The following is a 10,884-nucleotide window of genomic DNA, read 5'->3' as shown; positions in this document are numbered from 1 at the left end:
TTCCTTTTGCTGGCTGTCACCACAGGGCGCTGTTGATTCCCTTGTCAAGGAACCCTTCCTTCCTTCCTTCCTTCCTTCCTTCCTTCCTTCCTTCCTTCCTTCCTTCCTTCCTTCCTTCCTTCCTTCCTTCCTTCCTTCCTTCCTTCCTTCCTTCCTTCCTTCCTTCCTTCCTTCCTTCCTTCCTTCCTTCCTTCCTTCCTTCCTTCCTTCCTTCCTTCCTTCCTTCCTTCCTTCCTTCCTTCCTTCCTTCCTTCCTTCCTTCCTTCCTTCCTTCCTTCCTTCCTTCCTTCCTTCCTTCCTTCCTTCCTTCCTTCCTTCCTTCCTTCCTTCCTTCCTTCCTTCCTTCCTTCCTTCCTTCCTTCCTTCCTTCCTTCCTTCCTTCCTTCCTTCCCTCCCTCCCTCCCTCCCTCCCTCCTTCCCTCCTTCCCTCCTTCCCTCCTTCCCTCCTTCCCTCCTTCCCTCCCTCCCTCCCTCCCTCCTTCCCTCCCTCCTTCCCTCCCTCCTTCCCTCCCTCCTTCCTTCCCTCCTTCCTCCCCCCATTCCTCCTTAATTTCCTTGAAATCTAATCCATTTTAACCACAATTTTTCTGCTTTTACTTTTATTAATTGCTACATTAATCACCAGCCAGACTGAGCTTTTCAAAATGAAATGACCATTCCATGGCAACATCATCTCTGTGGTTTTGCCTGGGAATATCACGCTTCATCATCCAAATGCCATCACTTTTTTTTTGTTTTACATGCTGTGGAAAGTGCTGGGGAAAGGCTTGTTGCTGGAGGTCTTTGACACCCATCTGAAGGTCAGGTTAAACAAATGCCAAATACGAACAAGATTTGTCTAATTGGTCCTGCCTTGCAGAGGGAAAGAGTCAACCTGACACCTCAAGGTGTCCTGCAGCACTGTTTTTTCTCTGGTTTTAAGATTTTATGACATATTAGAGAAGACAGCATAATTACAACTTCAGCTGAGATGTAGTTATAAAATCAACTTACTGTAATTGAGTACAGACACTACAGCAAAAGGTGTATCAGTCTTAAGTAAATATTGTAGCAGTAGAGGGACTTGGAGAATCATTAAATTTCACAGAAAGGCATGAATCTTGAAATTAAAAAAGCAATAAAACTGCTATCAACAGCAGCAGTAACAGCAACAACATGGATATTAAAAACAATAATTATTTGCCTTGAAAGTCTGTCTAGAAAGCTTGGGAGTGAAATATAACTACCTGCTTGTTTTGTTCATTCTGTATGCAGGAAAGAAAATGGTGTTTCCTCAGAGACCTGAAAATATAATTTTGTTTTGTAGGTGTTTTTGTTGTAGGGATGGTTGACTACATGTTGGTGTCTTACATGACTGCTTGATTGTGTCAACAAATCAGATCAAGTATCTAGAAATCTTTCACAAATTAATTGCACATGAAAAACACTAAAAATGGATGTGTTTTCAAAACCTTGGTCTGTGATACCAGAAGCAAGACTGGTTGGTAGGTATTTTCCCCCTCAGGAAATGATATATGGCAACCACATTTCATGTGTTGATCATTAATTTTGAGGAACTCAGTTGGAGTATCTTGCCAGGGTTTGACTAAAATCACTTCATATTCTTCAAAAATTAGCTCTTTGCAGAGCTCTGAGTCTTGCCTGAATTGGGGCAGAAATAAAAAAAAAAAAAAAAAAAAAAACCAAAACAGTGTCTGACCTTTGCATTACTTTTAAATGACTATGTAATGAGTTAGGGGGAGATACATGGATTTATTTTCACCTCTGGATCCTGAAGAATACCATAAACCATTCAAGTTTTTGCTCTTTTGGTTTTATGTCACCATCAGATTCACCTCAGAATTATCTCCTTCAACAAATCCTTCCCATTCTCTACTTCACCTTTCAGTGAGCTCTTCTGTGGTCCAGCAGGACATTTGTCAACACCCAGCAGAACCCACTGCTCTGATGCTTTATTCCCAAGGCTGTCTGGACAGGTCACGTCACTGACCACCTGCACTTTTGTCCCTCCCAAATCCTGAGCCTTAGTACAGTGTCATAAGGAGTCAGAACACAGGATTATCATCCCAAGACATTGTAAAATAACTATTTTTCCATGGTTTGATTCTTTTTTAAGTCACTCTACCCCCATCTGCTTGCCCATGGTTGTGGTTTTGCCTTATAGACAATAGCCAGTCTTGATGAAATTGGAGAAACGATGGAACATAGGAGAAATTTTGTTTTTGCTGTATCCACAAGAGGCATTTAAATAGGATTGATGGAGCAAAACCAAAGAGAGTCATCCAAGCTCGTTAGCCAGTTCTGTGGACTCCTTGCTCACTTTCTCCCATGCACACATCAATGGAAGCTGTCAGGGTGCACACCACCCTGCTTTCACTGAGGCAGAGGGGACAGGTGATGACCCCAGTGGCAAATGCTTGGTAGCCAAGCCAGGCCAACAAACAGAGACCTTTAAAGCAGGACTCAGGATGTCATCGAGAGGTCTGAAAGGTGCCAGGACTTGCAAAGCTGGAATTTAAGCTCAGCACAGCCTGTAAGTGCAGGGAAAACATCACACGAGGCACGTAAGACACACAAGGTTTTGTCTGGCAAAGCAGGTATGTCTGAAGCCCCCCCTTTGGAATTCACAAACAGCTATTTTTTCCCCACTGCAGAACGGCCTCCCCCATCTTCAATGGCTGCTGTGAACCTGGGGAAATTTTATTTTCTGACTCCCTACTCCATGTGCTGCTGTAACTCTCGTCCTGCCACCATCAGCACCGCTGTCACTAAACCCTCCTTTGCCTGTTGCTGAGTTATTTTCATTCCTGTCCTTCACCCTGCTCCATCACTTTCTTAAAATGTCCTTGGATGCTGTTGTGTCTCCTCACCACCCACCACCTCTCTTGTTTCATGTCCTGCTTCTGGGAAGAACTTCAAGATGCATAAACCCAAACTATTCAGCTTGGCATCTACAGAGAGGGCTGATCCAGGGAGGCCGTGTTGTACCTCTGGAAGTTTGGGGGCTCAGTGAAGGCAAAACTGATCCCAGGCAGCTTGGACACACAGATACATCAAAGCCCTGTCAAATAAAAAAAACCAAAAACCAAAAACAAACAAAACAAAAACAAAAACAAAAACAAAAACAAACCAGCCTGGAGAGATCTATGACTTATTGTTACTTTATTAACAACGTGGCTTACAACTGTTTCAAGTAAAAAGGGATTTCATTCTGAATAAAAATTAAAATATAACTCTGAATATAGATTTTCACTTATTTACATGGAAACATATATACAGAATAGAATCTTACAGCAAACTGACAACATGCCCTTCGCCCTGGGAACTTTAAAAAGTAAAAACAACAGCATTGATTGATTTATATGTATATATATATACACATACATATACACACACATATATATACATATATATATACACACATATGTATCAACACACCAAAGGGATTATGTACACAAACTTGGAGTCAAAACCTTCAGTACAAACTGGAATGCAGAACAATTCAAAGTTTTCCAACATGCACCACCACGAACGGAGCGTTAACTGCTGGCTGTGGAGCCAATTCCTGCTGCTCCAGGAGAGGCAGGAGCATTTAAGTGCTTGCCTTGTCCTACACAAGGCACATGAAAAGACTCAACTCCCTTCCAAGGCTGCATTTGAGACTTTCACCTCCCTTGGAACACACAGGACACCCCTGCCTGTGCACGTGAAAGTGCACATTCCCCAGGTGAGTGTTTTCCAGAAAGCAGGTCCCTGAAGGTGAAGGCTGCTGGAACAACTTGGCACATCCTGACCAGGTTTGGCAGAACAGGGATTGGGAAATGGAATGCACACATTTACAATGTATAAATTACGGACATTTGTATGTCCATGATCTCCAGTGAGGCTGGAGCAACGAGAAGCTGATGGGGTGCCCTGGGAATGAGCATTTTCATCCTGTCACATCATAACACAGAGCAGAGGGTTCTGCATATCCACAACCTGAACTCAGGGCAGTGTCACCTTTTCCTGTGGGAGAGAGCTCAAGTTTTAACCTGGTATTTCCTGTGGAGGTCTGGAAGGTGCAAGAGGAGAGTATTCAGCCCCCAAACTCCAGATGACACACAGGAGTTGGGTACAATGAAGAAAGACTGATTTTCCCTCCTATCCAGCCAATAAGTCAGACTTCTCTATCTCCACTGGGAAAACAAAATTAGAACCTTTCAGCATTGTAGCTCTTGAGTCTACTGCCAGCTTCTTTCCCTTCTCTCACCTGGCCCCTGCTGGGACTCAAAAACCATCTCTGCTGTGAAAAAGAAAAGCTTTCAGGGATGATGCTCACAGACCCCAGCTGTGCTTCTGTTCTGAGAGGTCCCTCTCCACAGACAACTCAAGTCCAGAACTCCAGGCTCTCTCCTCTTGAAGCCCTCTCTCCCCTCTCCCACATCCTTGGCAGTGATCAAGACTTACCTTTTTCACTGTAAAAATTAACATGATAGTCTAAAAAAAGAGAAAGGCCACGAGTATTTGTAACTATGACCCAGATTTGTGCTTCTCCAAGAGAATTCCTGTCCATGGCACCAAATCACTGCAAAACCACTCTTATTCTGCAGGACAGCTGACATTTAAAGCACTGCTGGGCTATAAAATTCTCATCTTTGATGACTGGCTCATATTCTGTATGCAGCCATTAACACCATTTACACTTCTTGCTGGAGTATTGTACCAAAGAATAAATGAGACCATTAAAGGCTTCTGCTCCTTTATAGGGAGTTCATGAGCACCTAAGGACACAAGCCCTCTCTTGTGAAGTCTGACAGACTGCAGCTGCACTGCTGCCTGCTAGGAGAAGGAGGCATTTAAATTTTCTGTTAATTAAGTGCAGACTTTTTGACTTCTACGTGAGAGAAAATGGTGAAGAATTGGTCCCACAGCCCACACGTCACGAGGGCCCTAACACTAACCTCAGTTATTTCTGGATCAAATCCTGAGTAACAGATTCCTTTAGTTCTGCGTCAGCTGATGTGATAAAGAATATTATTGAGGGGAAAATATACATGCATCCACATTTTCAAAGAATTCTTACACAAATATACTGTATAAAACATCTTCAAAACACCCAGGATTGTGGGTGAAGGAGTATTTGTTGAGTGTATCCAAATTAAAAAGTGTACAGTCACAAGAAAAAAAAAATCTAATATTCAAGATGTTGCAGATTACAGAAAGTATTTCCTGGAGTTAAGGAATCAGCTTTGCAATCCCAAGCAGTGGAAAATACAGCGTGACGTATCTTAGCACCAAAATGGAGCCCTTGGGACTGTATTTATCCATGCATAATAAAGCTGGTTTTAATGGTGCTCAGTTGCAGCATGTTGTTCTCTTTTGGCACTTGAATTTGGAAACGAGAGGAACACTCCGAGTTCATCGTTCTCCAGATGCACTGCACCAGAAAAGCACAAAGTATTTGAAGTGCCCTGATTGTACAGAGCTTCTGAACCATTGAGATGGCACAGCAGCTCTGCCAAATTTGATTTTGTGTCCTGAAAAGACCAAGGCAGGCTTTAAGGTGACTACATGTTGATGATGGCAGCCCAACATTGCTTGGTTTGCCTTCAAAAGGCTGAGATGGGGACACCACACAACTGGGACTGCAACAGGCTGAAGGTTAAAGCCAAGGAATAGTGACTTTCCAGTTTAAGGCAAATTAGCTGTTTGCCCAGAGTAAAATAAAGGAGTTTAGGTGTCCCACTGAGAAACTTTTTAAATCCCAGCAGGCATCCAAATACATCTGTCAGGGTGGGTCAGGCCATCTCAGCTAGGACATGCATCTACAGAGTACTTCACTAAGGACTGGGTGTGCCTGGATTTTGGTGTTTTCTGAGGGCACAGAGCATTTTTAGGAGGTTTCTGCACCCTGCAGGACCAAACTATCAAGGGTTATGGAAATATGGGTAACACAAGAGAGCTGTAAACCCTGAAATCCTCTTGGAGCTGAAAAGCCTTTGTGCTCTGAGAGGTAGGAAAAGCCAGGGTTTGGTCATCCTGGCAGCTGTGTTTGTGAGCTGAAAAAGGAAGAAAAGCCCTGAAATCAAAGATCAATTTTTCTTGAAGAGCATCCATGACAGTAGGAGGAAGGCAGGACAACCAACCAGGAAATCACGGACATTCCTTAAGTTAATGACTTAATCCAATTTCAGAGATGGATGCTTAGGGTCTGAAAAGTGGGAATTGGCTGATTCTGCCAAGATAAGGGTTGTGAAGGGAGTGGGGACCTGCCCATGGATTTGTTCAGCCTGACTGAGTGCAAGCTCCAAAGAAGCCGGTGCAGATAAAGATGAGCAGGCACCACACACTCTTCAGCCCCCTATTTTTGTTCCAAGAATGCCCATCTTGGGTTCTGTGCCTGAAGAGAGCCCAGTAACACCAGCACAGCCTTCCTGTGGGAGGGAAGTGTCTGTGTCAGTATGCTGAAGGTCAGCACCCAACAGCCCAGAAAGAACAGCAGGGCTGCTCCCCAGCCCTTGGCAGTGGCCTGGGATAACCATGAGTTCAGCACTTCACAGCAGTGGCCTTTTGCAGCTGGTAACACAACGAACCTCAGGCCTGGATACCAAATTCAGAACGGGGCTTCACCACTGTCATTAATGCATCTGTGAAACTGCAGCAGCTCTGAATTTAACTTAGTATCAGTCAGGTCTGGAACAAAAAATCCCACAAACTTACAGTGGTTTACACTTCTACACTGCAAAGTTAAGTGGCATTTTACTCCAGCAAGATTGGATTTCCATCATCTCCTTTGAAGTACATTACTCCAAAGCTTGACTGATGTTCCAGAATTGAAATGAAGTCCAGGCAAGAGTTATTAGTTCCTTCTGATCTCTGTTCAATCTGAGCATATTGTCCATTCTCCACTTGTGTAAGAAATGGCCCACGAAGTTCAGCTCCAGCTTTTCTGGAAAGCAACCAATGCAAGAGACAACAATACCCCAATCCTGTATCTCTTCCCAACCTGCACACTAAAAAGAAATAGCAAAGCATTTACCACCCAAGGTAATTTTAGCATAAAGATTTCAGGTTATCAACTTCTCTGAGAGGACAGAAAGTGATAAATGAGGCAACACTGAAGAACAATAAAGTGAAAGACAAATAGTGAGGAAAGAGAAATCTGCAGAAATAAAAGAGCTGGCGCAAGATAAAATTAGAACTTTTTTTTTGTTGTTTAATAGTTCGAGTTTTGAATACGATTTAACTTCCCTGAACAGCCAGTAAAGATTCCCATGTTTTTAGCTCAATGGTTCATCCATTCCTTGACTGGCCAGCACTAGAGCTGGTTGCTCTCGAGTCTGTGTGTGTCTGCTCCCCAGTCATGCCTCCACGAGGAATTAGCTGCCATAGGAATATCTACAATTACAAGGCTGATGGAGACAAGAAATGACATTTTTGCAGTGTATCCCAGAAGGCATGAAATGTCTCTGACAAATCCCAGAGGCCAGAAACTCCAAGAACATCAGAGCAGCAGAAGAAGCTGGATTTGATGAGTGAAGGATCAGTGCTGGGATGCTGTTTAGCAAACAGCCTTTCTGCTTCTCTTGCTTGGAATGTCCTCATGTGCCAGTTCTCCTGACAGAATCCTCCCAGGAGCTGTCTCCTGCTGACAGATGCAACACCAGGACTGGGCTGAAGTGAGGAGGAGCTGGGAGAAGCAGCCTCCTTGATTTTCTCAGCTGTTCTCTCACTTTGCTGGGTGCAATCCTTCTGTCTTCAGAGACAAAACACTGAGCAACACTTTCAGGGGACCCTGAGAGGGATCCAAAGTAGTTATCAAATCAGTTGCTGACACATTTCACTGCCACTGTCAGCAGGAAATCCAGTCTAAACCCCAGTTTTTAAAATATCTGCGCCACTACAGAACCCTGTTTCTGGATTTCTAAGAACAAAACTCCAGCATTTGATGCAGAGGCAACTGATACTGCCTTGAACTGATTAAAACTTGAAGAAGATCTTCAGAACAAATCAACAGCTAAGAACAGATGCAGTCCTGCTCATCTCCCATGTAAGAACATTTCTGATGAAGTCTCAGCATCTGGTCCAGCCTGCAGCAGTTGCACCAATCCCATGTGACAAATCAGGAAACTTGCTGAAAGGCAAGCTAGGAATTCCCAAGTGATGCATGGCAGAGTCAATGTATTCCAGAGTATTTGTATGTGAAGTTCCCCCTTCTTCTCCAAAGAATTTAAGAAGGAAACCAATGAAGGAGAATGCAGCAGCTGCAGCCTGGTGTTGGTCAGTAAGTTCTGAGCATAGGGGTCAGCAGGAGTCTCTGGTCCCAGTCTGCTGTCACCATATGGCTCAAAGACAGGCCTTTAAATTGACTTGAATTTAAGAGTTAAGATTTTGACTATGAAAGCCTTCACATTCCTGTAAAGAATGGAGCATTGTACAGATCCCACCACTGAGATATTCAGCTGATTGTGCAGAGCCAGCGTGGCTCAGGATGTGCTGCTGCCCCACCAGGTCTTGTGTCACCCCTGTCAATCCACTGCAATTTTGTCTGGTATCACAGAGACAATGGGTTGAGTCCCCTTTCAAAATTCAGTCAGGAATAACCATCATATGCCTGGTGTAACACCTTTTCCTTTTGTAAAACCAGAGAGGCAGAAGGAAAAAAAAAAAAAAAATTGATCACCAAGATCAAACTTGCAGTTAAACCCCAGGTAATGCTACAAATGATGACTTACATTTCAATATGAAAGAAGAGTGTCAGAGCTGTCTAAAAGAAATGTTCATGTCCAGAAATTGTCCTAGACAAACCATGATCACCTGGAAACATCTGACCCTTCTCCTTGGGAATGTGTCTGCCACTGGTGGGTTTGGTTTGGTGACAAACCACCTGATCCGTGCTGGCCTTGCACCACTGGGCAATGGGTTGGAGAGGCTCGTGAGGAGAGATGCCAGCAGTCTTTCCATGTGCTTTACAAGTACAGAAAAGTTAGTTCCATTTGTAGCTGGTTTCTTTTTGTGTTTGTTTTTCTTCTCCCTACAGATTGCTCCCAGTACTTCCAATTCCAATTGTTCTCAGAAAAGAAAAAGGATATGGGGGAAAAAAACCCCTTGAACAAGCTGTAGTGGTAAAAAAGACAGGGAACGAGGAAGGGGACAGGAAGGAATGCAGAAGTGCAGTCAGTTGGCGTATTGTGCATAGAAAGCAACTTTTACTCTCTCAATCTGGTGGCACAGTTTGATGGCTGGACCCAGCTTCAGCTCCATGCACTCCTGCACCGTGGGCAGTGTCAGCAACAAGAGGGCCTGGCCATCGATGTCCTGGGGAAAGAAACACAGGGAAAGCAGTTTTGTTTCTGGACTCTGGAGAGCAGAATGCATAAGCAAGTTTGGAGGAACAAGAAGGGCAGTTTGTCCTAAAATTTAAGTTCTTTTATCCTCTACTTTTTTTTCTCCCACTTTGACACTGCCCATACCTCCTTTCCCTGAGATACAACATGATTTTTCAGAAGTTGTCTAGTGTCTCTTCATAGGTTCTCACCTTAACCCCCAGCTTGGAAAAAGCCTCCCAGCTGCTGAAATGAAGGATCACCTAAAGAATCTCTGCAGAGTCCACAGGCATCTGATCAGTCCATTTCATGCCTGAGGAACTGAAACAAGGGGCAGGCTGCAGAGAGACACCAGGAGACACAGCCAGCTGAATGGAGAAACTGATGCTGGTCCCACTGCCAAGTCAGACCCTTTCCCTATCTACTCTGACCCACGATTTGCTCAGCACAGGTTTATGTCTACCTTACTCCATGCCCTGTACCAGGTACACTCAGGACCTGTCTTGTTCCACTGCTGAATGATCAACAGAGGGGCCTGGACCACCAAAAGCTCTTGCAATCTCTAATATCCCACAATCCCAGAATGGTGTAGGCTGGAAAGGTCCTCTGCAGGTCGTATCTTTCCCTCAAGCATAACTATGCACCAAACTCCATGAACCAGCACCTTGGGTGAGCAATTTCATCGGGAACCTCTGTTGGCTTTATGATCCTCTTCTTGGTAAAGAGCTCAAGTTCTCTTTATTCTTTAATGGACTGAAATGATCAGGCCACAAAACTGCTTTTTACCCTTTAGGGAGCATCAGAGTCTATGCACAACAACTCACAGCCAACATGAACTCCCCAGGACAGCCCTGATTAGGCAGCATTGAACACAAGGAGGATTTAGACACCTGAAGTGCTGCTTTGATCAGACTGTCCACAGCTCAGGTCCATCCTCCACTGAAAGCTGACAGCACGGACCACTGCACCTGGGCTTCACAAGGAAAAGCTCCAGTCATCAGTGTTTGATTCAAGCCACTGTAAAACTCTCTGGCAAAGGAGAGACAGGGTTGGCTTCCAAGCCCTGGCATGGCTCCAGGCTGGTTAACAAATGGTTGGAGCTCACTGTGACACAGCAGCTGCAGCATCCTGCTCTGAGGAGTTTCACTCGCTCCAGACTCACCCTCCACCTTCTCCCAGCCACAGCAGCTGGAGTCATGGTGAAGAATCAAGAGACAGTTCAATGAGCAGCTGGCCACACCACTGACCAATTAACCACACTTGCTTCTTCCTAACTACGGCTTGTTAATGCTGCCCTTTACCCTCAGCAGTGGCTGTGACTCATTTGCCAAGTAATGGCTCTTTCCACATAAATTGTACACATTCACACAGGCTTGAGATGAAGAACACTGGCTTCTACTCCTGCAAACCTATCTGCTTAATGGGGAGAAGGCTGGCACCTCCTAAATTTAAGTCATCCAAGGCCTGACTGGCAGATCTTCAGAGGAATGTAGTTAGGAATCAGGTGTCTACACACTTTGGACATCTAGGTGTTAATGGCAAAATTTAGACAGCCAGTTTGGGCTTCAAGCAGCAC

General features: G+C 44.4%; 1 protein-coding gene across 1 annotated transcript in view; it reads right to left on the bottom strand.

The window, feature by feature from the left end:
* Positions 1-3,145: 3,145 nt before the first annotated feature.
* SFMBT2 (Scm like with four mbt domains 2) overlaps positions 3,146-10,884 on the bottom strand; it is a 92,345-nt gene continuing 84,606 nt past the window's right edge. The window contains exon 20 of the mRNA XM_053978525.1: positions 3,146-9,300. Within this exon, the coding sequence (XP_053834500.1) occupies positions 9,160-9,300 (141 nt within the window). The 3' untranslated portion in view covers positions 3,146-9,159. The remainder of the gene's footprint in view (positions 9,301-10,884) is intronic.

Source organism: Vidua macroura, chromosome 5 (genome assembly GCF_024509145.1).
Source record: "Vidua macroura isolate BioBank_ID:100142 chromosome 5, ASM2450914v1, whole genome shotgun sequence".
Taxonomy (NCBI): domain Eukaryota; kingdom Metazoa; phylum Chordata; class Aves; order Passeriformes; family Viduidae; genus Vidua; species Vidua macroura.
Note: the sequence above shows the minus strand (reverse complement) of the source record. Positions and strands in the feature narration are given on the sequence as shown.